Source organism: Caretta caretta, chromosome 24 (genome assembly GCF_965140235.1).
Source record: "Caretta caretta isolate rCarCar2 chromosome 24, rCarCar1.hap1, whole genome shotgun sequence".
In the NCBI taxonomy this organism is placed as follows: Eukaryota; Metazoa; Chordata; order Testudines; family Cheloniidae; genus Caretta; species Caretta caretta.
This window is the reverse complement of record NC_134229.1, coordinates 9,911,395-9,938,936: the sequence shown is the minus strand read 5'-3', so window position 1 is coordinate 9,938,936 and position 27,542 is coordinate 9,911,395. Positions and strand designations below refer to the sequence as shown.

At 52.2% G+C, this 27,542-nt stretch overlaps 1 protein-coding gene and 1 long non-coding RNA gene across 2 annotated transcripts in view; one reads left to right on the top strand and one right to left on the bottom strand.

Annotated features, from left to right (window-relative positions):
• The window catches only part of LOC142069942 (uncharacterized), a 250,602-nt gene extending 234,633 nt beyond the window's left edge, over positions 1-15,969 (top strand). The window contains exon 3 of the long non-coding RNA XR_012665902.1: positions 15,603-15,969. This is a non-coding gene — a long non-coding RNA (uncharacterized LOC142069942). The remainder of the gene's footprint in view (positions 1-15,602) is intronic.
• LOC142069996 (coxsackievirus and adenovirus receptor homolog) lies at positions 1,481-8,869 on the bottom strand. Its single transcript, XM_075122876.1, has 4 exons — positions 8,532-8,869; positions 6,078-6,169; positions 4,157-4,519; positions 1,481-3,036 (listed from the first exon to the last, which is right to left on the bottom strand). The coding sequence occupies exons 2-4, from the start codon at positions 6,130-6,132 to the stop codon at positions 2,933-2,935; spliced, it is 522 nt and encodes a 173-aa protein (XP_074978977.1). The 5' UTR covers positions 6,133-6,169; positions 8,532-8,869; the 3' UTR covers positions 1,481-2,932.
• Positions 15,970-27,542: the final 11,573 nt, after the last annotated feature.

Here is a 27,542-nt window from a genome sequence, read left to right as displayed (position 1 = left end):
AGCCCAGAATGATGTTCGCTTTTTTTGCAACATGCACTTACATGCACATACACCAATGTGCATACACACACATCTACACACAAACGCCAGGCGTGACATAGAACTAGTTGGGAAATTGATTTATTTCCTGCCCCCACCCCCAAAGGAATTCTATTAAAACAAGACATTTTTTCCACTTTTGTCCCCCAAAAAATCCTTTTTTTATTTTTGACAATATTTTTGACAAAAATGGAAATCTGGGGGTGACATTTCCATTTTGTAAACACAAAGAAACTTTCAGCCTGCCTGGGCACCACACCATGATGAGGGCCTCTGCCCACCCAGGGAGCGCACATGGCAGGGGGTGGGGTGGAGCTGGCATGTGTCCCCCTCACCCTGATGCTGTTGCCAAGAGGCTGAACCATTCCTGGTTTGGCCGGTTCTTTCATGAGGTTTCCTGCTCCGACTGTCTCAGTTTGTCTGTCTGGTGTCGTTCTCAACTACAGACCGCAGGGGGTGACGCTCCGATCTCAGCACATGGCTCCTCACTTCTGGGGTATTATGGCAGTGGGACCAAGTCAATCATTTCAACCCTGCCGTCCATCCCCTCGTGGGACCGAGCAGACAGGCTGAGCTGGTCCCTTTAGATCCCAGGATATAGGAGACAGCCAGAATGAGTGGGTTCTTGGGATCCCGCTGGTAGATAGAGCAAAAGCCAGGGAGACTGAGTTTCCCCCATTACATCTCCCCCTCAGTATCAGAGTGGGGGGCAGTGGAGAGCTAGTGAATCCTTTTAGATCCCTCTATCTCACCCCCCTGGCATGGAGCAGAGAGGAAGCGGACGGTCCCCCACTGTACGGATCCACAGCACAGAAAGCAGAGGAATTCGCAGGTTAGTGTTCCTGTGGCACGGACAGCAGCTCCCAAGAGCAGCAAAGAGACAACCCGGCCTGCTTCATCATGCAACGTCCCGCTGTCCCAAGAACGTCTCTGGGGACAGCTGGAATATCCCAGGTTTCCCCCTCGCCCATCGGAACGCCTGGTAACTACAGACGAGCCGCTGCCTTGGCACAAACCCCCGTCCCTGGCACACTCTCAGCACGCAACGTGCAGACAGCACATTTCCAAACTCCAGAAGGTCCTGCGGGGGGTGAGCTGGATGGAGGGTGTCAAGGCTGATTCCCCACTCTGGCACTGCGAGTGCAGAAGGTGGGGGCTGCAAGGACTCTAAAAATTAATACTGGCCACTCCAAGCGTTAAACTCCCAAGGTTACATCTTCTCTCTGACCTTGGATGGGTAGATGCTGCCGCTCCCCAAGTGCAGAACCCCTTTGAGAGCCCAGGAAGGCTCACTTGGGTGTTCCTTCCTGTGGGGTACCCTCAAGCCCTTTCACGCCCCCTCCGGGGAAAAGCTGAGAAAGAAAAAAAAAGGGGGGGAAATCAGCTGTTGCCACCTGCTAATTTAAACAACATGGGCACAAACCTCTTAGGACACAAAAAATTCAATTCTGTTCTTAAAAAAGGTAAATTTTATTAATAAAAAAAAAAGAAACAAAATACATCTGGGAACTCAGGCATTTGCTAGATTAAAAAACAACAACCCTAGAAGGATTGACCTCAAGAATAGCTCTCTTGAGGTCCAGCTGAAAGGTTACAAGCAAAACAAAAAGCACCTGGGGTTAGCACAGAGGAATCCACAAGCCATAACGAAATAAAAGGGATAAACCTAATCGCGTCTTCCTGGACATTTCCTGGTCTACTTACATACCTGAGGTTTTTAAATGAGTAATTTCTAGGTATGATACTGATGGTTTTTTTCATACCTGGCCCAAGCTCTTACAGCACAGCTCTGCCCTGTCCACCTCTCCCCAGGGAACAACCACAGACAGACAAAAGGGGAGCCTTGTTTCAATTTTCAAAAGTTCTAGCCTTCCCATTGGCTCTTTTGGACAGGTGCCCACTCACTTCCTTTTGCCTACGCACTGAGACTTTTTAACCCTTTAGAGGTAGAGCAATTAGAGAACAGCTCCTAAGAGGGATTTTATAGCTACTGGCTGGCTGAGTGTCCATAAAAGGGAGCTTCATTTATCACAGAAGGGCACTCTCTGATAAAGCCAGCTGAGTGAAGAAGTCTGTCTGAGAGAGAATAAATGAGTGGCAAGGGACCAGTAAATCTCGGGGCATGCCCTTTAATGGCTTGGATTTGGAGACGGGGCTTGTGGGAATACTGTGGGATTCGAGTTCGCTCTGTGTTTACAAGGAAGAAATGGTCCCGTGGGACAAGCACTCAGTTTCTGGCTGGAAGAGAAGCTGGAAGAGAACCGCCACCCTCCGAGTTCTTCGGGGCAACGTGACCCTCAATGCCGCTTGTCCAGTTTTGCATTATAATAAACTCATTGAGGCACAGAGTCATTTGCAAAAAAATCCTTCATGCCGGGAAATACTGGACACTGGTAAGCTGGCTTCCTCTGTGCCTTGCTAGGAGCAATGCAGGACCCTAAGGCCTGGTCTAAAAAAGAAATTTAGGTTGGCATAATTACGTTGCCCAGCTATGTGAAAAATCCACAGCGCTGAGCGGCACAGTTAAGCCAACCTAACTCCCCGTGTAGACAGCACTAGGCCAACAGGAGACTTCTTCCATCAACCTGGCTACCATCACTCGGGAAGGTGGATTATCCGCAGCGATGGGACAACCCCTCCCGTCGGCACAGGTGGTGTCTACACTGAAGCATAGCGGCGCCAGGGTAGAGTTTCAGTGTAGACAAGCGTTCAGTGTCCCAGCTGTGTATGTTTCATGTACCAGCCTGTCTTGGAGGGCCCCATGCCATCTGCAGCGCTGAGATGTGAGAGAGGCTGGCGTGTTCAAGGAGGTGGCTGTCCCCTTTGATCACACGGAGGCTTCCGAGTGTTTCACAGCCATGCCCCAGTTGGGGCCTAGCCCCCGTCCCTACGCTCACACGCACAGGGTAACTGCTGCGGCAAGGGAAAGCACCAGGCCAGAGAAGCAGATGGCAGCGAGCCCGCAGTTTAGTTCCAACCTAGACTCTTGATGATGTTCTGCAAAGAAGAAGGAAAAGGTTTGATCCACTCGAGGCTTCCCAGATTGGTGGGGAGCAAACTGGTCTGCTGGCTCATGGGGAGTCCCCAAACCCAGAATCTACGCCAGCAAAGCTCCTGTTTAGCAGACGTCTTATGCCAGCCAGCTTGCTCTTCAGCCGCTGGGGCTTCACTGCCAGAGCCCCTGGCAGACATTCTGCAGGCACATGCAGAGGGCTGTTTGCACAGGGTGGTGGCCTCTGGGACTTTGCCTCCTACCCAAGTCATTGCATCTGGGGGCTCTGTATCTGCACTGCCATGCCATGTTGCGCTGGCATCGCACAGAGCTGCCCCTCGCCAGGCCCTGGGGATTTGTCTGATGGGATGTCACACTATTGGCATGTCATCAGCCCGCGCGTCAACCGGGCATCATGGTGCGTCGGTGCCATGTCATAGCATGGGGCCCGTGCGGCCACGGACCCACCACGAGCAGGACGAGAGGCAGGGTGCCCCACTGTTCGGACACTAGCCAGAGACTTGGGAGATCAAGGTTCAATTCCCTGTTCTGCCACAGACCCCCTAGGGTAGGGCTGTCCTGCCATCAGGGGGCAGAACTGCAGCACACGTTGACACACCCAAGGGAGCTGACTCTAGCTAGTTCACGTCCTGGCAGCATGGGCTCACCACCCAAGTTGACCTGCAGGGTCCCAGCTTATACAGCCCTGGCTGCCATGGCTTCCCCTCTAGTGCGGGGATCTCTCCAGGGGCTGCAATCCCGCACACTGCATGCAATGCAGACATCCCTTGCGTAGCTCTGTGCCTCAGTTTCCCAGCTGTGCAATGGGGGAGACAGCCCGGCCCACCCTCACAAGGGGGCTGGGATTAAGGATGGGGAGCAACTCAGATACTGTGGGAAGCAGGGGCCGTGTTTGTACATAGAAAGGGCCTGGCTCCCTGCTACACACATGCTGCCAGGTTCAGTCAGGCCGCATGGCGCCCACTGGGGGTGGGGATGAGCCCAAACGGACACTCAGCTCTCAGATTCTCATTCTCTTCTCCCCAAGGCTGAATCCGAAAGCCGAGGTGGCCCGGAGGCCTCTGCGCCCAACACGTGGCCTCCTCGCCCCTCCCTCCTACTTACCGCTGACCCAGAGCTGCACCTCCACAGACACGCAGTCGTAGCCCAGGCCCACATAGCAGGAGAAGTTCCCTTGGTCGGACGCTGTGACTCCAGCAAGGTGCAGGGTGGCGTCGCCATGGGCCAGCCCTGTGGCGTTAACCCACGTCCTGCCCTCGAAGCGTGGCCTGTAGTGCGAGCAATTCTCGCTCCCATTGCTGCTCATGTAGAGGTTGGTTTCATTGGTCTGGCTCCGATAGTTCCACATGACCGTTGAGACCTTTCTGGGATCGTAGACTGAGAAGGGGCAACTCATGGAGATGTTCTCCCCGACCTGGGCCTGCAGCTGGGTGTGGGAGGTGTTCCCACATGGCTCAGCCGGGCAGGCTAGGGAACAGCAGAGCAAAGTCACAACCCTGGCGAGCAGGAGCCATGTCTAACGCTGTCGGTACCCACCTGAAGCTGATCCTGACCTGGGCCTCTGGCTACTACTGAGCCTGTCCTACGGCCTTGTCACCACCACCCCCATGGCACCAGAACTGCAACATCCCAGGAAGCCCAGGGCTGTGCCCCTCTCCCCTCATCAAATAACTCCATGGAGAAGACACACATGAAGGGATTGAATTAACGGCCAGAGGATTTAATGGAACAATGCAAGCAGAACAGAGCTTACTGAAGCACTCCCATTTCACCCGAAGGAGCCCTCCGTGCTTTACCAACCATGCACCCAGCCTGAGAGTCACTCCAACCACCCCAGACAGGCAGCCACCCCTGGGTGGGAGATGATCGCTGCTCATCTGTGCACAACACCACCGAGCAAAACGAAGTGTAGAAGAAACCTGGGTCCAAATGGAGATGGGGGTGGGGGAAGGAGGCTGAGCTGGGAATCAGGGCACTGACGTGAAGAGCCTGGCCTGGAGGAAAGGCACAAGGGGATCTGCAATGACCAGGGCCCACGTTCCTTGTCTCAAACCAGATAAAAAACGCTAAGAGAGCTTAGGAACACGTATACAACAGACCTCGCTCAGTTAGAGAACTGCCAGGTCTAGAACCTGGTGACCATATTCATGCCAAATCGGATGGAGAAAAAGGATGCACAACGCCAGCTGTCCTAAAGAAAAAGAATTCTGTGCCTAGATCATATGTGATCAAGATGGACGGTGGAGAGTTCAGCAGAAACCATCAACACCCACACTTTGTTCCTCAGCAGGAACAATCAACAGAGTAAACTCTACAGGTGGCAGATGCAGAACACGAAGAAGGCTCAAGGATTCCAAACCGACCAGAGCCAGTCGTAACTAACGGACAGCCAGATGACCAAGTTGTTCCATGTTCAGGTTCTGTAATTAGGAAACCAGCACGATTCAGAGACACTCAACGGCCTGATCCGTACTGAACTTCAAAGAGAGCGTGGCCGGGAAACTATGGTAAATGATGGGAATGTAGAACTTAGAAGGGGGAGACGTAATGGAACGTTAAACCGTATTGTAGTGTTCAGCCATTAGGTGGCGCAGTGTGTAAAACACCTTATTTCAACTAGCCCCAGCCATACCTGGCAGAGCATTAAAAGATCTTATGCTGACGAGCACAGCTGGGGTGGGTAAGTGAGCTCTGTGACTAGGCCAGGTCTGGTAGAGAAGAACGTGACCGGGCTGGTTTTGGACAACAGCAGAAAAATTCTGTTTCAAAATGTCAACCAACTCTAATATTAAGCTGCCTCCCAGGGAGGTTGTGAGTTGATCAGGTACCATGGTGATGGGCACGAACCTGAATAGAATAGAATAGAATAGAATAGAATAGAATAGAGGCGTTGTTAACTACTGTCTGCAGAGCACTCTGAGGTCCCTGCGTGCTGGGCTCTAGAGAAGGACCCCAACCCATTTGAGACCCCCATCCCAATCCCACACAGACAGAACAGCCGTGCGGTGACACTCCCAGTATTTACCTAGCTGCTGGAGAACTGTGATGAGGAAACCCAGGTGCAACAGATCACACCCCATCTCCACCGGCTGTTATGGCAGCTCTGCTCCCCCTGACCTGAGAGAGGGAAAAGAAAGGCAGAAGGGGTCACTACATGCAAACAGGAGGGGAACCTGGCTGAGCCCGCAAAACCCCAAGCAAACTACACCAGGGAGCAGTCCTGGTCTCAATGGGTGAGCCCCTCCCTCCAAGATCAGAGACCAGGGACAGCTGCAAAGCTCAGATGCAGCCCGGGGAAGGACATATCTGGATCCTAAGAAGAATCTGGAAATAGCAGTGGGAGTTTTTTCCATACCGCCCACCATCATTCACTCCCTCCCACCACACTCTCCAATAGGGCAGTGATTCCTCTCCGGCCCCTACCAACTTCCCTCCCCTCTCAACGCAGCAGAGGCTGACTGGGGGCAAATTCTCCTTGCTTCCTTCCTACCTGGCAAAGCGAGATAAGCGAGTTTCCAGCATGGCTACATAGAGAAATTCCATCCAGCTGGCATCTGTCTCAATAGCTTATCAGTGATTTTCATCCTCTCTGAATAGGTTACAGATCATATGAGTAGGCTTGGAAAGTTTTTACTGTTATCAGTAAATGTCAGCAAATGCTGATTTCACCAGATACTCACAAACCACTGCAAAAACATTTTCACCGATATTAACAGCAAAGCAAAATAAGAAAAATACTGCTTGAGAATGTATTGGCCACGTTCATGTAAATCACGATGTTTGCTGGCATTACCAGAGTTGGAGCAGGGCCTGTTTAGATGCGGGGGGGAGCTGGCCTCCGCCCATGCTCCCTATAACGTGTTCATTTTGGGAGCACGGAGGTGCTGAGGCGAGGACCCTGCGACTTCAAATCACTGCAGTTTCCTGCAACTGTGACCATCTAAATCAATAAACCTAAAAATTGCTTTAAAATAACCATCAATATTATCCACAGAAATGGCCAAAAAATGAAAATCGAATAGTGCCAAGCCTCCATAGCAAATATTCAATTACGCTAATCCATGGCGAACACCTGGTTCAAATCCAGCAACAGGTAAACCAATGCAAAAAAGGTTCTCCCCTCCATGAAAAGGCAGATGCCGACCTGGAGCTGCCCCCGTGACCCAACCTGAAAATGCCGCTAGGAACAAGCTAAACTCAGTGTCAACATTTAAAGAAAGCAAAGGGAAGCTGAGAGCATGAAGCCACAGGCTAATCTGTTTGCATTTCTGGAGAACCAACAAGGCTACAACTACTGGCTGCGTTCCTGTGGGACAGCTGGTCTTGCCCACTGGGCAGGGGGACAGGGGAGGACGAGTTGGTTTGAGGATTTCTCTCGAAAAATAAGTCAAGAATGCTTTTGTATTTTTTAAATAAAAATCATGCCAGAATAAAGCAAGCATCACAGAAAATGCATTGGGATTCCTGATGGATATCGACTTCCTGGGGACGCACTGAGATACTGCAGTGATGATAGATAGATTTAAGAATATAAGAACATAAGAACAGCCATACTGGGTCAGACCAATGGTCCATCAAGCCCAGTATCGTGTCTTCTGACAATGGCAATGCCAGAAGGAATGAACAGATCAGGCAATCATTGAGCGAACCATCCCCCCTTGTCCACTCCCAGCTTCTGGCAAACAGAGGTTAGGGAGGATGGGGTTGCATCCCTGTCCATCCTGGACCTATCATCCAGAAACGTATCGAGTTCTTTTTTGAACGCTGTTATAGTTTTGGCCTTCACAACGTCCCGGGGCAAGGAGTTCCACAGGTTGACTGTGCATTGTGTGAAAAATGCCTTTCTTTTGTTTGTTTTAAACCTGCTGCCTGTTAATTTCATTGAGTGACCCCTGTTCTTGTGCTATGAGAAGGAGTAAATAACCCTTCCTTATTCACTTTCTCCACACCAGTCAAGATTATATAAACCTCTATCACATCGCCCCTTAGTTGTCACTTTTCCAAGCTGAAAAGTCCCCATACTTTTAACCTCTTCTCATACAGAAGCTGTTCTATACCCCTAATATTTTTTTTTTACCTTTTCTGTACGTATTCCAATTCCAATATATCTTTTTTGAGATGGGACAACCAGATCACCACACAGTATTCAAGATGTGGGTGTACGATGGATTTATATAAAGGTAATATGATATTTTCTGTCTTATTATCTAGCTTTTGTTTGCCAGAAGCTGGGAATGGGCAACAGGGGATGGATTACTTGTTCTGTCCATTCCCTCTGGGGCACCTGGCACTGGCCACTGTTGGAAGACAGGATACTGGGCTGGATGGATCTTTGCTCTGACCCAGTGTGGCCGTTCTTATGTATCCCTTTCCTAATGGTTCCTAACATTTGCATGGGTATAGATAGATAGATAGATAGATAGATAGATAGATAGAGTGTATGGGGATAGATAGATAGATTAGATTAGATCTATCTCACCTGCAGGATGTTGTTCTCCGTTTCTCACAGATCAGCAATCTCCACTGTGCAATGTAAGTTTCTCTTCTTTCTCTCCATATCACACAGCCCATTCACCTCCTTGCCTCTCCTGGCATGCAAGTTGGCAAGTGAGTCCAGCTTGGCATGATTATACCGGGTGGGCATCCTGAGTCACACCACCCATAGCCCCTCCTCACATCCCAAGTGTCAAATCCATCATATGGGTTATCTGAAGTGCCGACAGTTGTGTCCCACAGCCCAGCTGCTGGAGCAAATGCAGCTCAGGCTGTTAGGAACAGAGAGCTGTTCCCACCCGATGGCAGCTGACCAGATCACTTGAAATGAGCTGCTGGTTCTCAGCCCAGTGCCTTGTGAACCCAGGGACCTCCTGCCCCTGCACAGAAAAGGGTCATGAGTCAGACACATCATGGGTACAGCTCAGCTTGGCCTCATCTGATTTCAGCAGAGTGGAAGTTGCCCCTTTGTGCGCCTGGTTAAGCAGAAGTGGAATTTATCATAGTCAGTAACCGGCTGTTTTGCAGTAGAGGCTCCTGCCTGAGACCAGGGCCCAATTGTTCTGGCCCTGCACAGACCCCCAACCAAGATCAGGGCCCCATTGTGCCAGGTGCTGCACAGACCTTGTGCAAGATCAGGGCCCCCATTGTGCCAGGTGCAGGACAGACCATGACCAAGATTGGGGTCCCCCATTTTGCACAGACCCTGAGTGAGATCAGGGCCCCTGTTGTGCTGCGTGTTGCACACAAACCATGGAAATCCAGGCTGCAAGGTGCTTCCAGTCTATAAGAGGAGACAGCAATCTGCTGGGGCAGACCACATGGAGGCAGTGTAGCTAGAACATACTCAGGATGAACTTTACCCGATGTAGATCCAGACGGACTCCTAAGGGTGTCAGGAGAGAGGGTGGGTTTTTTTGAGGGAACGGGGCTTGGAGATCAACGTCCCCGTAAACAGCAAAATGACGCAGGGAGCCTTGAACAGCTGCGAAGGCAGCCCCCAAGCATGTGACTCCCAGGTGTTTGGGATCACAGCCCAGTGGAGAACCCAAGAACAATTCCATGGCTGACGGATCAAGCAGAGATCAAGGCTCTCCACCTGCCCGCCCACCCACTGGCCTCGTGTCACTTTCGTGCTAAGGTTGGCTTGTGGGAGGAAGGAATCTGAGCCGAATCCACTTTCCTTTCATCTGGTTCCGCAGCAGGACTCTGGAGTTGATTAGCCGATTTCACAGTGAAACCACTCTGCTCGCTCAGTGGACAGCCTGGGATCAGAACTCTCCGGACTGCAGCAGGCTCTTGCAAGTGACGCTGAGCAGGCGAGGGCCTAGAGGCCGTGGAAGAGTGTCCTCTGAACCACAGAACTTGGACAATGTGACCTCTAAGCTGTCGCCCGAGGCGAGGGCTAGAGGGAACGGATGATCGCAAGGGAAGTCGAAGTGCCCAGACAAAAGGGAGACGTGTGTCCATCTGCGATCCAGAAGGCAGGTTCTCTAAACCAGTGCTACTCAAAGTGGCGGTCCGCGGACCAGTGCCGGTCCGCGAGCCATCAGCTGCCGGTCTGAGTGCACATTGGGAAAACAAATTGCTGACCCCTCACATCAGAGAGCTCGAGAAGCACAATGAGCGTTCACAACCTCCACAGCAGCGTTAGAGCTCCGCCGGGTGCCTCTGGGGTAGCTCAGGTAGGATTTCCACCTGGGGCGGCCGGCACCATTCCAGCAGGCCAAGAAGCCCAATCCAAAGCAGCTGTGCTGTGCCAGCTAGTGCCACACCACGGCTAGGCTGGGATTTGTGAAGGGGCTGGTGGAAATTTGGGCACCTAAAGTTCTTGGGCCCCTTTGAATGCCAGTGTCAAGGTTCCTTCCCCACTCTGAACTCTAGGGTACAGATGTGGGGACCTGCATGAAAACCCCCTAAGCTTATTCTTACCAGCTTAGGTTAAAACTTCCCCAAAGTACAAACTATTTTACCTTTTGCCCTTGGACTTTATTGCTGCCACTACCAAATGTCTAACAGATATATAACTGGGAAAGAGCCCGCTTGGCAACATCTTTCCCCCCAAACTCCTCCCAAACCTTACACCCCCTTTCTTGGGGAAGGCTTGATAAAAATCCTCACCAATTTGCATAGGTGACCACAGACCCAAACCCTTGGATCTTAAGAACAATGAAAAGCAATCAGGTTCTTAAAGAAGAATTTTAATTGAAGAAAAAATAAAAGAATCACCTCTGTAAAATCAGGATGGTAAATACCTTACAGGGTAATTAGATTCAAAACATAGAGAATCCCGCTAGGCAAAAGCTTAAGTTACAAAAAGACTCAAAAACAGGAATATCCATTCCATTCAGCACAGCTTATTTTATCAGCCGTTTAAACAAAACAGAATCTAATGCATATCTAGCTAGATGACTTACTAAGTTCTAAGACTCCATTCCTGTTCTGTTCCCAGCAAAAGCATCACACAGACAGAGAGAACCTTTGTTTCTCCCCCCCCCTCCCCCTGCAGCTTTGAAAGTATCTTGTCTCCTTATTGGTCATTTTGGTCCGGTGCCAGCGAGGTCATCCTAGCTTCTTAACCCTTTACAGGTGAAAGGGTTTTTCCTCTGGCCAGGAGGGATTTTAAAGGTGTTTACCCTTCCCTTTATATTTATGACAGCCAGCCTGAAGAACTGGGGCATAGCAGAGTCAGAGCTGCTCCCGCCCGACTGGAGCCAGGGCCTGGGGCTCAGTGGAGACAAGGGGCACAATCCGTTGCAGGTGGGGAGAGAGGCAAGGGCAAAAGCATGATGGAGTTAAGGGGCGAGAGCCAAGGGGCAGGAAGGAAGCCTGTGGATGCAAACATCTTTCAGCCTGGTGCACTGAGCCCATGTCTCCCTGCCCCTTGCACCATTCACTCACCCAGCGCAGCGTGTGGCCGCCTACACCCACGAACGATATGGCGCATGCAAGTGCCCCCTGCACCTTACAATCCAAAGCATAGGCTGCTTCCACCCGTGCGCCCTACGACATGTGGTGTCGTCCCTTTTTTCACAAGAGCCAGGCAGATTCCCAGCTGCTCTGCCTGTCTTATCCCCTCCCATCTGGCCCCCAGGCTCCCCTAATGCCACGTTGCTGTATTTTACTAGATGGGCCAGGTCCAGGGCTCGGCTGACAAACAGCTCCCGCGCCGTGTGGCACAGCCCTGGATGCTCCCCCACCATGCAGCCTGGCCCCAGACACTCACGCGCCGTTGGCATGCCTCCAGATGCTCCCCTGGCATGTGGCGTGGCCCCAGCACCAAGGCCAGCTGCTCACCCCCCTTTGAGGCACAGATGGCTGCTTGGATGTTCCCAGGCTCCAGCGCGGAGCCCTCCCTCTACCCCCCCCCCCCCCCCCCCCCGTGTCTCTGTGCGGATCTCTGGCTCTGGCGAGAAAGCAGCTGCCCAACCCCGGCTGTGTCTGGGTGTTCTCTTGGCTCACTGCCTGCTCCCGAGGCCCAGCTGCTCACATTAATGCAGCCAGGGGACCCATGCAGCCCAGATAAACCTTAGCTAGTGCCCTCCGGGGACACAGCCCAAACCACGCAGCCCCTTCAGAGCCCTGCCCCATGGCCAGGCACCAGGGTGAGACAGGCACAGGGCAGTCGCAGCTCCGAGTGCCGACGTCTCTTGGGGAGACTGGTCACTGGTGTGAACCCAGCCTCGGCTGGTGCCATGGGGCTGCTTGGCAGCTGTCTGTGTGATGAGTTTGGTGGGTCTCAGTCTGCGTCTCAATGGATGAATGCCCCTCTTGCTAGAAGTACACCCTGCCCCCCCCCCAGTGGGCACTAGCTGGCAGAGAGCCCAAGGCCTGAGCAGGCTTCGGAGCCCGAGCCCCATTCTCTACTCCAGGGACTGTGTCCAGGGCACATCCAGGCTGGCCCGGCCCATTTCCATAGAGCTATTCAACCCCCCCGCACCACCATGTAAGGCCTGCCCCAGGGGGTGGCTGGGCCAGAGCAGACGGGGCCGGGGGGCAGGGTCTGTCCTGCGGCGGGGCCTGGCTGGAACATTCATGGGGGCCAGTGCCTGTCCTGGGGGAGCTGGGTTGGAGCAGACTGAGGGGGGGGCAGTGCCTATCCTGGGGGGGCAATGCCTGTGCTGGTGGGGGGCAGTGCCGGAGCAGGCTGATGGGGCAGTCCCTGTCCTGTGGGCTGGAGCAGGCTGGGGGAGCAGGGCCTGTCCTGCGGAGGGGCCTGGCTGGAACATTCAGGGGGGGCAGGTGCCTGTGCTGGGGGGGCTAGGCTGCAGTGGGGGGGGGAGTGGCTGTCTAGAAGGGGGCAGTGCTGGAGCAGACTGGGGGGTAGTGCCTGTCCCGGGGGGGCAAGGACAGAGGAGGCCTGGGGGGGAATGCCTGGATTGGGCGGGCTGAGCTGGAACAGGAGGGAGCAGTTCCTGTCTGGGAGGGGGCTGGACTGAAGCCGGCTGGGTGGGGGGAGTGCCAGAACCTCCCCTTCCCCCTGAGGCCCTGCCCCACCTTGTCCCCCCACCGCCCAGGCTCCACCCTGTCCCAGCCCTTCCTCCAGGCCTCACCCCTGCCCTGCCTCTTCCTCCTGAGGCCCCCCCCAGTTCGCTCCTCTTTCACCTTCCCCCGTCACTCGCTGCTCTTCCCCTCTTTCCCACTCCTAGGGTTGCCAGGTGCCCACTTTCCGGCCAGAATGCCCGGTCAAAAAGGGACCCGCTGACCATTAAAAAATCTGGTCTGCGGCGCAGCAGGGCTAAAAAGGGCTCCCTGCCTCTTGTGGCTCCACGCAGCTCCTGGAAGCAGCAGCATGTCCCCCCTCCAGCTCCTAGATGTAGGGGCAGGTAGGGGGCTCCGCACGCTGCCCCCGCTCCAAGCACTGGTTCCGCAGCTCCTATTGGCCGGGGTTCCCGACCAATGGGAGCTGGGGGGTGGCACCTGCAGACGGGGCAGCGCACGGAGCCGCCTGACTGTGTCTCCACGTATAGAGGATTTCCTGAGATAGGGCTGCAATGCATTGGTGGGAAAAAGTGGGAAAACTTGCCTTGCTTCTGATCATGCCACAGCTTTTGTAACTAAACAGAGAACTTCAGTTTCTAGGACTGTCAGTCTAGCACTTTAAGCAGCACTTCACTTACTTAGTGGTTAAGAAAAGTTATACCCATTTGTTCTGAAAAATGGAAACAGCAAAGCCATTTACTATGAGTAAAATACACTTGAAAAGTGAATTGCAGTTGAGATTTGAGCTTATTGTTCTTTCTGAAGTGGCATGTGTGAGACTGGACATATGGACAGACAGTATCAGAATAGATAATCTGTTTTAAAGCAGGACAAATTTAATATCAATGTTTAAATTTACACATTAAGGGTCCAATCATAGCCCTGGTCTACACTAGGACTTTAGGTCGAATTTAGCAGCGTTAAATCGATGTTAACCTGCACCCGTCCACACGATGAAGCCCTGTATTTCGACTTAAAGGGCTCTTAAAATCTATTTCCTTACTCCACCCCTGACAAGTGGATTAGCGCTTAAATCGGCCTTGCTGGCTCGAATTTGGGGTATTGTGGACACAATTCGATGGTATTGGCCTCCAGGAGCTATCCCAGAGTGCTCCATTGTGACCGCTCTGGACAGCACTCTCAATTCAGATGCACTGGCCAGGTAGACAGGAAAAGAACCGCGAACTTTTGAATCTCATTTCCTGTTTGGCCAGCGTGGCAAGCTGCAGGTGACCATGCAGAGCTCATCAGCAGAGGTGACCATGATGGAGTCCCAGAATCGCAAAAGAGCTCCAGCATGGACCGAACGGGAGGTACGGGATCTGATCGCTGTATGGGGAGAGGAATCCGTGCTATCAGAACTCCGTTCCAGTTTTCGAAATGCCAAAACCTTTGTCAAAATCTCCCAGGGCATGAAGGACAGAGGCCATAACAGGGACCCGAAGCAGTGCCGCGTGAAACTGAAGGAGCTGAGGCAAACCTACCAGAAAACCAGAGAGGCGAACGGCCGCTCCGGGTCAGAGCCCCAAACATGCCGCTTCTATGATGAGCTGCATGCCATTTTAGGGGGTTCAGCCACCATGTTGTTTGACTCCTTCAATGGAGATGGAGGCAACATGGAAGCAGGTTTTGGGGACGAAGAAGGTGATGATGATGATGAGCTTGTAGATAGCTCACAGCAAGCAAGCGGAGAAACCGGTTTTCCCGACAGCCAGGAACGGTTTCTCACCCTGGACCTGGAGCCAGTACCCCCTGAACCCACCCAAGGCTGCTTCCTGGACCCGGCAGGCGGAGAAGGGACCTCCGGTGAGTGTACCTTTTAAAATATTATACATGGTTTAAAAGCAAGCATGTGAAACGATTACTTTGCCCTGGCATTCGCGGCTCTCCTGGATGTACTCCCAAAGCCTTTGCAAAAGGTTTCTGGGGAGGGCAGCCTTATTGCGTCCTCCATTGTAGGACACTTTACCACTCCAGGCCAGTAACACGTACTCGGGAATCATTGTACAACAAAGCATTGCAGTGTATGTTTGCTGGCGTTCAAACAACATCTGTTCTTTATCTCTCTGTGTTATCCTCAGGAGAGTGAGATATAATTCATGGTCACCTGGTTGAAATAGAGTGCTTTTCTTCAGGGGACACTCAGAGGAGCCCGTTCCTGCTGGGCTGTTTGCCTGTGGCTAAACAGAAATGTTCCCCGCTGTTAGCCACGGGGAGGGTTGAGGGGGTAGCCACGCGGTGGGGGGAGGCAAAATGCGACCTTGTAACGAAAGCACATGTGCTATGTATGTAATGTTAACAGCAAGGTTTACCCTGAAAGAGTGTAGCCACTGTTTTATAAAATGTGTCTTTTTAAATACCGCTGTCCCTTTTTTTTTCTCCACCAGCTACATGGCTCGATGATCACAGGATCTTCTCCTTCCCAGAGGCTAGTGAAGATTAGAAAGACAAAACGCACTCGAGATGAAATGTTCTCTGAGCTCATGCTGTCCTCCCACACTGACAGAGCACAGACGAATGTGTGGAGGCAAATAATGTCAGAGTGCAGAAAAGCACAAAATGTCCGGGAGGAGAGGTGGCGGGCTGAAGAGAGTAAGTGGCAGGCTGAAGAGAGTAAGTGGCGGGCTGAAGACAGGGCTGAAGCTCAAATGTGGCAGCAGGGTGATGAGAGGAGGCAGGATTCAATGCTGAGGCTGCTGGAGGACCAAACCAGTATGCTCCAATGTATGGTTGAGCTGCAGCAAAGGCAGCTGGAGCACAGACTGCCGCTACAGCCCCTGTGTAACCAACCGCCCTCCTCCCCAAGCTCCATAGCCTCCACACCCAGACGCCCAAGAACGCGGTGGGGGGGCCACCGGCCAACCAGCCACTCCGCCACAGAGGATTGCCCAAAAAAAAAGAAGGCTGGCATTCAATAAATTTTAAAGTTGTAAACTTTTAAAGTGCTGTGTGGCATTTTCCTTCCCTCCTCCACCACCTTGGTACCTTGGTAGTCATCCCCCTATTTGTGTGATGAATGAATAAAGAATGCATGAATGTGAAGCAACAATGACTTTATTGCCTCTGCAAGCGGTGATCGAAGGGAGGAGAGGAGGGTGGTTAGCTTACAGGGAAGTAGAGTGAACCAAGGGGCGGGGGGTTTTATCAAGGAGAAACAAACTGAACTTTCACACCGTAGCCTGGCCAGTCATGAAACTGGTTTTCAAAGCTTCTCTGATGCGTACCGCACCCTCCTGTGCTCTTCTAACCGCCCTGGTGTCTGGCTGCACGTAACCAGCAGCCAGGCGATTTGCCTCAACCTCCCACCCCGCCATAAACGTCTCCCCCTTACTCTCACAGATATTGTGGAGCACACAGCAAGCAGTAATAACAGTAGGAATATTGGTTTCGCTGAGGTCTAAGCGAGTCAGTAAACTGCGCCAGCGCGCCTTTAAACGTCCAAATGCACATTCGACCACCATTCTGCACTTGCTCAGCCTGTAGTTGAACAGCTCCTGACCACTGTCCAGGCTGCCTGTGTACGGCTTCATGAGCCATGGCATTAAGGGGTAGGCTGGGTCCCCAAGGATAACTATAGGCATTTCAACATCCCCAACAGTTATTTTCTGGTCTGGGAATAAAGTCCCTTCCTGCAGCTTTTGAAACAGACCAGAGTTCCTGAAGATGCGAGCGTCGTGTACCTTTCCCTGCTATCCCACGTTGATGTTGGTGAAACGTCCCTTGTGATCCACCAGAGCTTGCAGCACTATTGAAAAGTACCCCTTGCGGTTTATGTACTCGGCGGCTTGGTGCTCCGGTGCCAAGATAGGGATATGGGTTCCGTCTATGGCCCCACCACAGTTAGGGAATCCCATTGCAGCAAAGCCATCCACTATGACCTGCACATTTCCCAGGGTCACTACCCTTGATATCAGCAGATCTTTGATTGCGTGGGCTACTTGCATCACAGCAGCCCCAACAGTAGATTTGCCCACTCCAAATTGATTCCCAACTGACCGGTAGCTGTCTGGCGTTGCAAGCTTCCACAGGGCTATCGCCACTCGCTTCTCAACTGTGAGGGCTGCTCTCATCTTGGTATTCATGCGCCTCAGGGCAGGGGAAAGCAAGTCACAAAGTTCCATGAAAGTGCCCTTACGGATGCGAAAGTTTTGCAGCCACTGGGAATCGTCCCAGACCTGCAACACTATGCGATCCCACCAGTCTGTGCTTGTTTCCCGAGCCCAGAATCGGCGTTCCACAGCATGAACCTGCCCCATTAGCACCATGATGCATGCATTGGCAGGGCCCATGCTTTCAGAGAAATCTGTGTCCATGTCCTGATCACTCACGTGACCGCGCTGACGTCGCCTGCTCGCCCGGTATCGCTCTGCCAGGTTCTGGTGCTGCATATACTGCTGGATAATGCGTGTGGTGTTGAATGTGCTCCTAATTGCCAAAGTGAGCTGAGCGGCCTCCATGCTTGCCTTGGTATGGCATCCACACAGAAAAAAGGCGCGGAACGATTGTCTGCTGTTGCTCTGACGGAGGGAGGGGCGACTGACGACACGGCTTACAGGGTTGGCTTCAGGGAGCTAAAATCAACAAAGGGGGTAGCTTTACATCAAGGAGTATTTCAGGCAGGACTTCACGGAGGGTTCCAATAAGAAATGGTGCACCTAAGTTATTGTTCTTATTGGAACAAGGAGGTTAGCCTGGCCTCTGATTGATACATGGCTAGATTTACCTCGCTGCACCTTCTCTGTGAGTGACTGCAGTGTGACCTAAAGGAATGAGTCCCCTAGACAGGGGAGGAGGCAAATGAGTACAAAACAAATCTGGTCTATTTCTTGTTTTGATCCTCTCCATCTAACTTTTACATCTTTGGCTGGTAGCAGACGGTGCAGAAGGACTGCATGCCATCCACATCTCATGGCTGCTCGGCAGAAGATGGTACAGTACGACTGCTAGCCATCCTCATCTCTTGCCTGCCCGGCAGAAGATGGTACAATACGACTGCTAGCAATCCGTACCGCCTGCCTGCTCACCATAAGACGGTTCAATAGGACTGACTGCAGGACTAAAGAGAATGACCTGGTCAAGTCACTCCAAATTTAGTCCCTGCGCCCATGTCTGCCCAGGCGCTCCCAGCTGACGTGGCCAGGAGCACCTCGGACACGACGAGGACGGCTACCAGTCGTATTGCACCGTCTGTTGCCAGAGGGCAATGGGTTGCTGCTACTGTGTAGCAATGCCGTACCGCGTCTGCCAGCACCCAGGAGACATACGGTGACGGTTACCTGAGCGGGCTCCATGCTTGCCGTGGTATGGCGTCTGCACAGGTAACTCAGGAAAAAAGGCGCGAAACGATTGTCTGCCCTTGCTTTCACGGAGGGAGGGAGGGAGGGAGGGAGGGAACGGGGGCCTGACAATATGTACCCAGAACCACCCGCGACAATGTTTTAGCCCCATCAGGCATTGGGATCTCAACCCAGAATTCCAATGGGCAGCGGAGACTGTGGGAACTGTGGGATAGCTACCCACAGTGCAACGCTCCGAAAGTCGACTCTAGCCTCGGTACTGTGGAAGCACTCCGCCGAGTTAATGCACTTAATGCACTTAGAGCATTTTCTGTGGGGACACACACACTCGAATATATAAAACCGATTTCTAAAAAAATGACTTCTATAAATTCAACCTTATTCTGTAGTGTAGACATACAATCGCTTCCTTACTTTAAGTAGCCCCCTTGGCTAATCATGTGAGCAAGAATTGTGAAGTTCCCATCCTAAATACTGTCTCACCATAAAACACTGATTTTAAAAAGAAATCTACTAGAGAAGTATGAAACCTGCTTTCATAAAGTTTAATATAGTTACTACCAATTCCAAAGTGTGACTTTTCACCAGGATGATTTAGGCATCAGGCAATCAGGCATCACAGAAATGCTACCTTTAAACACACTTCAAAAAAGTTTTATAGCGAAAAGTACATCTGACTTTTTGAACTTTTAGACTGCTGAGCCAAGGAAAATGTAAGTGTTCCTTTTAATAAATGGTTTGTATATATTGTAAAGTTTCTGATTGCAGTGTTTCATCTTCTCAAGAATGTAGGTAAATCTAGTCTCAAATATATCATATCGGAATTACATTCTCAAATGAACTCTCATCTGATATTCTGCTTCTGACAGAGGCCAATACAAATGCTTCAGAGGAAGGTACAAGAAACTCCATAATGGACAGATATTGAACTGCCCATGAGGCTACTTTCCCCTTAAACACTTGCAGAAAGTGACTGCCTGAAGAATGAGGAGTTATAGCCTTCATTTTTTATTCTAACGAATGTAACCAAGAAAATTTTCATTATCCATTTTTAATCCTTTTTATTCTGCAAAGCTCTTGGACTCTGACATATTGTGACAATGAGTTCCTGTGATAAATGAAGGGGGACAAAGGGGTAGCTCCCTTTTATGGACACCCAGCCAGTAGCTATAAAAATCCCTCTTAGGAGCTGTTCTCTAATTGCTCTACCTCTAAAGGGTTAAAAAGTCTCAGTGCGTAGGTAAAAGAAAGTGAGTGGACACCTGGCCAAAAGAGCCAATGGGAAGGCTAGAACTTTTGAAAATTGAACAAAGACTCCCCTTTTGTCTGTCTGTGTTTGTTCCCTGGGGAGAGGTGGACAGGGCAAAGCTGTGCTGTAAGAGCTTGGGCCAGGTATGAAGAAATCATCAGTAGCATACCTAGAAACTACTCATCTAAAACCCCAGATATGTAAATAGATCAGGAAATGTCTAGAAAGATGCAATTAGGTTTATCCCTTTTATTTCTTTATGGCTCGTGCATTCCTCTGTGCTAACCCCAGGTGCTTTTGTTTTGCTTGTAACCTTTAAGATGGACCTCAAGAGAGCTATTCTTACTCAGCATTCCAAACTTCCATCTTGCTTGGATTGAGAACTTTGTGGCTCAGAGATAGGGTGACCAGACAGCAAGTGTGAAAAATCGGGACAGGGGACGGAGGGTAATAGGAGCCTATATAAGAGAAGACCCAAAAACTGGGACTGTCCCTATAAAATTGGGACATCTGGTCACCCTACTCAGAGAGCCATCGGCAGAATTCGCTGCATCAGAAGATCTGTTTGAGTCCTGCAGTGGCTGTCTTCATTGTATTTGGTTTAGTGTAAAACCTTCCTCTTCAGATCAGTTTATCCTTGAATTATTTTAAGCTTCCTCTCCTGATCTGCCTAAGCAAATTTTATTCGACAGATATTTTTGTTCATGGCAAGAACAGCTGCATCACCACAATGGGAGTATTTTTATTGTCTGTGTAATAACCCTGATGTTTTTGTGATTTAAAAAAAAAATTATAAATAAAAAGTATTAGCTTCTATAATGTCCCATAAGCTGTTTTCCAGTAGGCATGACCCAACCCCAAAGGATTTACTGTATCACACCTACAAGTTTTTAAAGGAAGAATTTGCATTTGGGTCTAACTTCCATACTAAATATAAAGAAAACCTGAGCGTGTCACCGAGTCCTGCTTCGCCCTGCTTCCTCCCAGCACTTGCACCGCGAAACAGCTGTTTCGCAGGGCAAGTGCTGGGAGGGAGGGGGGAGGAGGAGCAACATGGAGCGCTTGGAGGGGGCGGAGTTGGAGGGGCAGGGAGGGGGCGGAGTTGGGGTGGGGGTGGGGGGGGTGCGAGCAGCCACCGGCGCCAAGGAAAGTTGTGCCTGTGATCCCACCAAAGCTACCACCAGGACAGTCCCACTGATGATGATAGACATGTTAATGTACACAAGGATCTAGACCGGGGTGGTCAACCTGTCTAGGCACCGACGCCAGAGCTGTAGTCCAGGTTCCAACTTTCCAGTGTGCTGGGGGGTGCTCACTGCTAGACCCCTGGCTCTGCCACAGGCCCTGCTCCCACTCCACCCCTGCCCACCCCCTCCTGTGATGTTATTGACTTGAACTGGGACCGTATAGAACATTGTTGCAACCAAGGTCCTGTAGTGGCACCAAATCTTGTATAAAGGGGGTCAAATAAGGTTATGATTTGGTTATGGTTTGCTGGTTAGGATTGTACTATCTGTTTACATGTATCATTTTTGCATTTAAAGATATAAGTATTGGCTCTATACTGTCTGTATTGCAAACTTATGCTCTGCTTCTGGGTGACACCCCAGCCAAGTTGGGGTCAGCTCTGCCTAGCCTGCTTGATGGCCCATTAAGGACCATCAGCCATACAAGTGACCCACTGAGAGAAGGCAGACACGCCTCGTGACTCAGCAAGGTATGCAGGGACCTGCCTGTGGACAGAACTCTGAGGTTTTTCCAGGCCACGTGAGGGACAGCTTGTCCTTGTGACAAAGAAAGACCACATGGCAAGAGAGTATAAAGAGCTGCTGAAGCTCCTCCATCTGGTCTTCAATCCTGCTTCTTACCTCTGGAGGAACTTTGCTACACTGAAGCTTTGAACCAAGGACTGAATGACCCATCCCAGCTGGGAATGTTCTCAAGAGACTTGATTTGAACATGCAGTCTATTCCATCACTGCTGCAAGCCTGAACCAAGAACTTTGCCATTATTATGTGTAATTGATTCCATTGAACCGATTCCAGCTCTTATCTATATCTTTTTCCTTTTATGAATAAACCTTTAGATTTTAGATTCTAAAGGATTGACAAGAGCGTGATTTATTGGTAAGATCTGATTTGTATCTTGACCTGGGTCTGGGGCTTGGTCCTTTGGGATCGAGAGAACCGTTTTTCTTTTACTGGGGCATTGGTTTTCATAAACATTTGTCCCCATAACGAGTGGCACTGGTGGGGATACTGGGAAACTGGGGCGTCGAAGGGAATTGCTTGTGTGACTTGTGGTTAGCCAGTGGGGTAAAACCAAAGTCTTCTCTGTTTGGCTGGTTTGGTTTGCCTTGGTGGGCACAGAAACCCCAGCCTTGGGCTGTAACTGCCCTGATTTAAGCAATTTGTCCTGAATTGGCACTCGCAGTTGGGTCCCGCCAGAACCAGCCTCGTTACACCTCCCCTGAGCCTGCCATGCCCTCGCTCCTCCCAGAGCCTCCTGCACACCACGAAACAGCTGATCGGGAGGTGCGGGGAGGCGCTGATTGGCAGGACTACCAGTGGGCGGGAGGCGCTGGGAGTGGGGGCGGGGGAGGGAGCCGCTGGGGGGCTGCTGACGTGTTACTGGGGCTCTTTGACAATGTACATTGGTAAATTCTGGCTCCTTCTCAGGCTTAGGTTGGTCACCCCTGCTCTAGGCTACTTCCGCATTTAAAGCACCATATTGGCTAACCCTGCTCAGAACAGATACCCTTTAAGTCTGTTGTGTGTATGTCTACAGTGCAATTAAAAACCAGTGTCTGGCCTGTGCCAGCTGACTTAGACTCATGGGGCTTGGGCTAAGGCGTTGTTTAATTGTGGTGTAGATGTTCGGGCTCAGGCTGGAGCCCCGGCTGTAGAACCCTGCAAGGTGGGAAGGTTTCAGAGCTCGGGCTGCAGTCCAAGCCCGAACTTCTCCACCGCAATTAAAGAGCCCCTTACCCTGAGCCCAAGTCAGCTGGCACAGGCCAGCTGCGGGTTTTTAACTGTAGCATAAGCATATCATATAAGGCCAACACAGCATTCCCATCAAGTCTGGTGGCCGCATTGGGCAGTTCAATTAGTGCCTGCTGTACGGGCTAGCTGGTCAGAGCCAGTGCACCGCCCAGACAGAACAAACACGCAGCCAACGACTAACTACACAGGTCCCCCCACAAGGGGCTGGGTAGCCACAGCCCTGGGCCAGTAGCTCTGACACCAACAGCCTGTCAGCACACACCAGCCACTCTCTGGTCGCTCCTTTTGGGGTGACCCCAGCACACTCCCGCTCCTGTTCGTTCCCGTGTGTTCTGTGCTGCACAGCTGTCTCCTGGACAGTCCAGAGTTATCAGGTCTGTTGCCCCTCTCAGGGGACCAACATACAACAAACAGTCTGATGCCTTAAACGGAGTCACCCAAACAATTCACAATTTGTTTGAAGAATAAAACACGTTTATTTCACGACAAAGAGCGCGGTTGGAATTGCCTGAAGGTAGAAGGCCTTGAAGGCCAAACTGGTTAGGAGAGAAATGACGATAAAACACTTCGTCCCTCACCACACATTTCTAGCATGTGGCTGACCAAACCCTCAGGCCAGGATCTGCTTCCAAAGGCGGTTACTTTTGTCTTAGGTGAAAAGAGCGAGAGAGGGCTGGAAAGAACGAACGCGGGGTGTCTTTGCCCCTCACTTTGATAGTCCAGTCCCCCTTTGAAATGCATTTGCCTGATGGTTACCCCTAGATAAAGTTCATTCCCGCTGTGAGGTTGGAGTCAAGGAGTTTCATAGTGAAAGATGTTCTGTACTCTTGTTTGCAAAGCCAAAGAATGGCCACTCAGTGGGTGATGGCCCATCAGCTTTGATGACACCTGGCTAGAGACATCAGCTTTGTCCTTGAGAAACAGGTTGAGCTCCTCCCCAGATGTGTCTGGTAAACACACTTCAGCCAGGATTTCAGCTGATGTTCATAACTTTCCAGTGATGTTGCTACCCACATTTCACGGTGGTATTACTGACCAGCAAGTTATTCGCTTTCAAATGATGCCTCAAAAGGCAGATTTTGTACAAAGATTATTACAATGGGGTGGAGGGTGTGAATGCAGGGGTGCATTCTGTCACAGGCACCCAGACATGAATTGCAACTGGCTTGCCCTGCTCCAGCGTACCCCAATTCGTTCGTGTCACAAACCGTATCTGAGCAGTGTCGGGCGCGATGCCAGGGACAGCTCCTGGTGTTCTGGTGATTAATATCATCCCAAGTGGCAGGCGCGTGCAGCCGCTGCAGAGTTATAGCCATAAATCGCCAGGAAAATCTTCAGCTGTGTGCGTCAGCTGATCAGGACTGACCCTGCCTGAGGAACGGGAAGGGGTTTCGCCACCCGGGAGTGACTGCCCATGAACCTGGAAAAACAACGAGAATGGATTTCTGTATCATGGCAACAGACCCCTTGAGCTAACAAGGGGGGAGGCAAAAACCTCTCAGGACCAGAGCGGAGGAGGAGATGGATGGTCAGATGTCTAATGTATTCAGCTTCACCCGCATTGTAGCAGCCACAAATCCAGCATCCTTGGAGACAGACCCCACCTTGCCTGGGCTCTGAGCTGGGAATAGGCTTGTCTCTGGAGGTCTCCTTCAGACAAATCCCTATCAAAGACTCGATGCCTTAGAAAAGATAGAGCCAAGAAACCCCAGGGGATCACCTAAGACAACTAAAGTACCAGCTCTTTGACTTTGGGGGACCGATCCTGGCCCAGGGGTACAAGGTCACCCATCTGGGTGAGGATTTTCCCTTGACCCAAGTCCAGCTTGTGAACTTGGAGTGACTAGACAGCGTTTTCTCTCTGCTATTCTTGCAACCGTTTCTGACTCGAATCCTTGCACTTGTACTCACCTGCAATCTCCCTCTTTGCAGTTAAGCGGTGTTGTATTTTCAATCTAGCTCAGCCCAGTGCTGCGAACTGTTGGGTGACTCCAGTGACACTGCTGGATAGTTCCATGGGCCCACGTGGCTTCCACATGGCCTCTTTGCTGCCACAGAGGCAGCCCTGGCATCTCCATCAGATGCCAAAATCAGCAGCCTGCGCTTGCGGGATGAGGCCCCAGACCTGGCTTGAAGGGCAGTGCAGAAGGTTGAGGAGTGCAGGGCAGGACTGGCAGACCCTGCAGAGATGGCCGGGGCAACCACCAGGGCCTCTGACCCAGGGGACACCAGCAGCGAGCAAGTTGGGGGGCCCAGCACCAGTGATGGGGCCAGGGAGAGGATCTGACCCCAGGGAGAGGACCCCTCAGTGGGGTCAGGCTCCGTGGGGGAGGGAAGGGAGATGGCAGAGGGAGGGGAAGGAGCCAGTGCCATGGGGAGGGGCCCAAAGGGAGCTGAGCTTCCTCCAGTTGCCCTGTGTGGGGCCATTTCCCCCCCCCCCAGGAGAAATGGGCAAGGAGGGTGCTGGCCAGAGGGGTCACCTGGGCCAAGGGCACCCCAGGGATCAAAGCAGCTTTGGGGCCAGCGCTCACCACTGCCTGCAACAGGATGAGCTGTTCCTAGTCCCAGTGGAGACGGCTTCTGCCAGCACCAGCAAGCCCTGTTGGGGACAGGTCTAGCCAAGGGTGGTGCTGAGGCCAGCTGGAGGGCGGAGCGGGTTCCCTGCCCAGGGCTATGGCTGGGGCAGGTGAGCTGGGACTTGCCCGCCAAAAGGGGGAGTTTTCTGCTAACAGAGCCTCGTGTAGACGGGGCCTGGGAATTTTGCCACTGAACAAGGGCAGGAGCAGGCTCTGCGTCTGCATGCCTCTGTGTGCACATGTGCACGTAGATTTGTGTGTGTACATGTGTGCACGCCTGTTTGTGTGCGTGCATGCGTATCTTTGTGCGTGTGTGTCAGCCCCACAGGGTCCCTGCAAGGAGCAGGCCACACTCCTTCAGCAGGGCCTGGACAAGCAGCTCAGACACGAAACTGCTGGCTCCTCCCACGACAGCCGGGTCTCCAGCCTGGTTTCCATAACAGAAGAGCCATCTGGGCCCTTTTGCCATTCCTTCCCTTCCCTTCCCCTCCCCTCCCTATCCCCCTCCCCCCCCCCCCCCCCCCCCCGCTATGTGGGAATTTCTGCCCTGCACCAGTGTGTGTGTGTGTGTGGGGGGGGGAATCATCTCTGATTGGCTGCCTTCCCCACCTCTCCGGTCTCCTGGGGAAGAGCAGCCAATCAGCACTGCTGCCAGTCAGCAGGCAGCACTCCCCCTCCCCTGGCCACGCAGGAGCCGGAGGAGTTTTGGGGAGAGAGTGGGGCAGAAAGAGCCGAGCAGCTCTGCTCCCCCCACCCCTCCTCTGAGCAATGGGTCACTCTGCTCCCCTCAACCCGCAGCGTCAGGCTGGGGAGGGGTGGGGTTAAAGAGTCCCTGGAGCTGCAGGAGGAGCAGGGGTGGGGGGCACTGAAGGAACAAGTCGAAGTGTAAGGGAGAAACTGGAAACTCAGCACCATCAGGGTCAGAATCCCACCACTCGGTGCATGGGCGGGAGCCAGCCCAGTTCAACCATCAAAGCAGAGACACAGACTCAGACACTTCTTTTTTGAAGCAAATGTCTCATGGTTTGGGGCCAAGCTCGAGCGGTTTGGGGCTGACTCACGATTCCTGACCATGCCGGAGACGGGTGCGCCTCAGGGGCCTGCCTGTGCGGCTGATGAACCAGCAGAGACCCTGGGCCACACTCCTTCTGCTCATCTCCCTGCATCCTCCTCTTCTAGGGAGGTTGGGTCAATCCCAGGAGCAACCTTGTCCAGATGGGGAAACTGAGGCACAGAACAGCACGGGGACTTGCCCACAGTCACACAGTTAGTGGCAGAAACAGCACAGAACTCAGGAGTCTTAGCTCCCAGTCCCCTGTGCTCACCATAAGGGGATGCTACCCCACCAGAGCTGAGAACAGGAGTCCTGGCTCCCAGTCACCTGCTCTAATCATTAGGGATGTGTCTACCCAAGAGCCCTACCTCTGCTGAACCTATCCCAAGTGACCCTGCTCAATGCAAGCTGCCCTGTGACAGTTTCTGGGCTGGTTTCTGGGCGGTTTCTGGGCCGCCCCCGCCCCCAGAGCTGCACCAGTGCCAGATGCAGCGATTTATGGGTTGTGACACACTGTGTCCAAGTTCACACGGCATTCAGAGCAAATTCGCCTGCCCCTTGGCCCATCTCCAAGATTCCCAGGGCGCTAGTCCAGAATCCCGCACTGCTTCTGGGAATGACCTTCCTGGAGCCTAGGCTGTTAACAGTGGCAACTGTTTGCACAGCCCAGATACAGCCAGGGCCGGCAGCTTCCCTTCACACATGGGGCACTTGCCTTTGCAAAGAAAACTGAGACCCTCTGATAGCGAGTCCCAGCCTTAAGGGCGATCCAGACCAGAAAATGCACCACTGGGTTTATACTGCCCACCACTGTTACCAGCTTTGCCCGTTACTTTGGGGTACGGTCATTTATTAGGGTGACTCTTCCGGGGCGGGGGGGGGGTCTGTAATTCTATCTGCGTACTGCTTGTATCACTTGTGTTCTCATAGGGAGCTCTACTTCTCCCTGCTGCAAGTTCCCTCCCCGTGGAGCCTGCGGGACCTCGGTTCCCCAGGGCTGGGTGCTTCCCGCCCCAGAATCAGCCGAACACACACATTAACAGAGCGCGTCTGAGAGGACCGGGTCAATCAGCACTCCCAAGCTAACCCCTTATATGTCCCTGGATCCAGCAGGCTGAGTCGAACAGCACCTCCAATCTGCCACCCTCATATGCCATGGGCACCGCACCAGAATAAAGCCTGCCGGAGCAGGCTGGGTCGAGCAGCATTTCCAAGCTGCCACCCTCATATGCCCCAGGTTCAGCACGTCCCAATCCCCACTTTCACGTTCCAATTGTTCTGGGCGTAACCCCCTTGCTAAGCAAACCCCACAGGATTTTTGGCCGCTGCAGGGATCT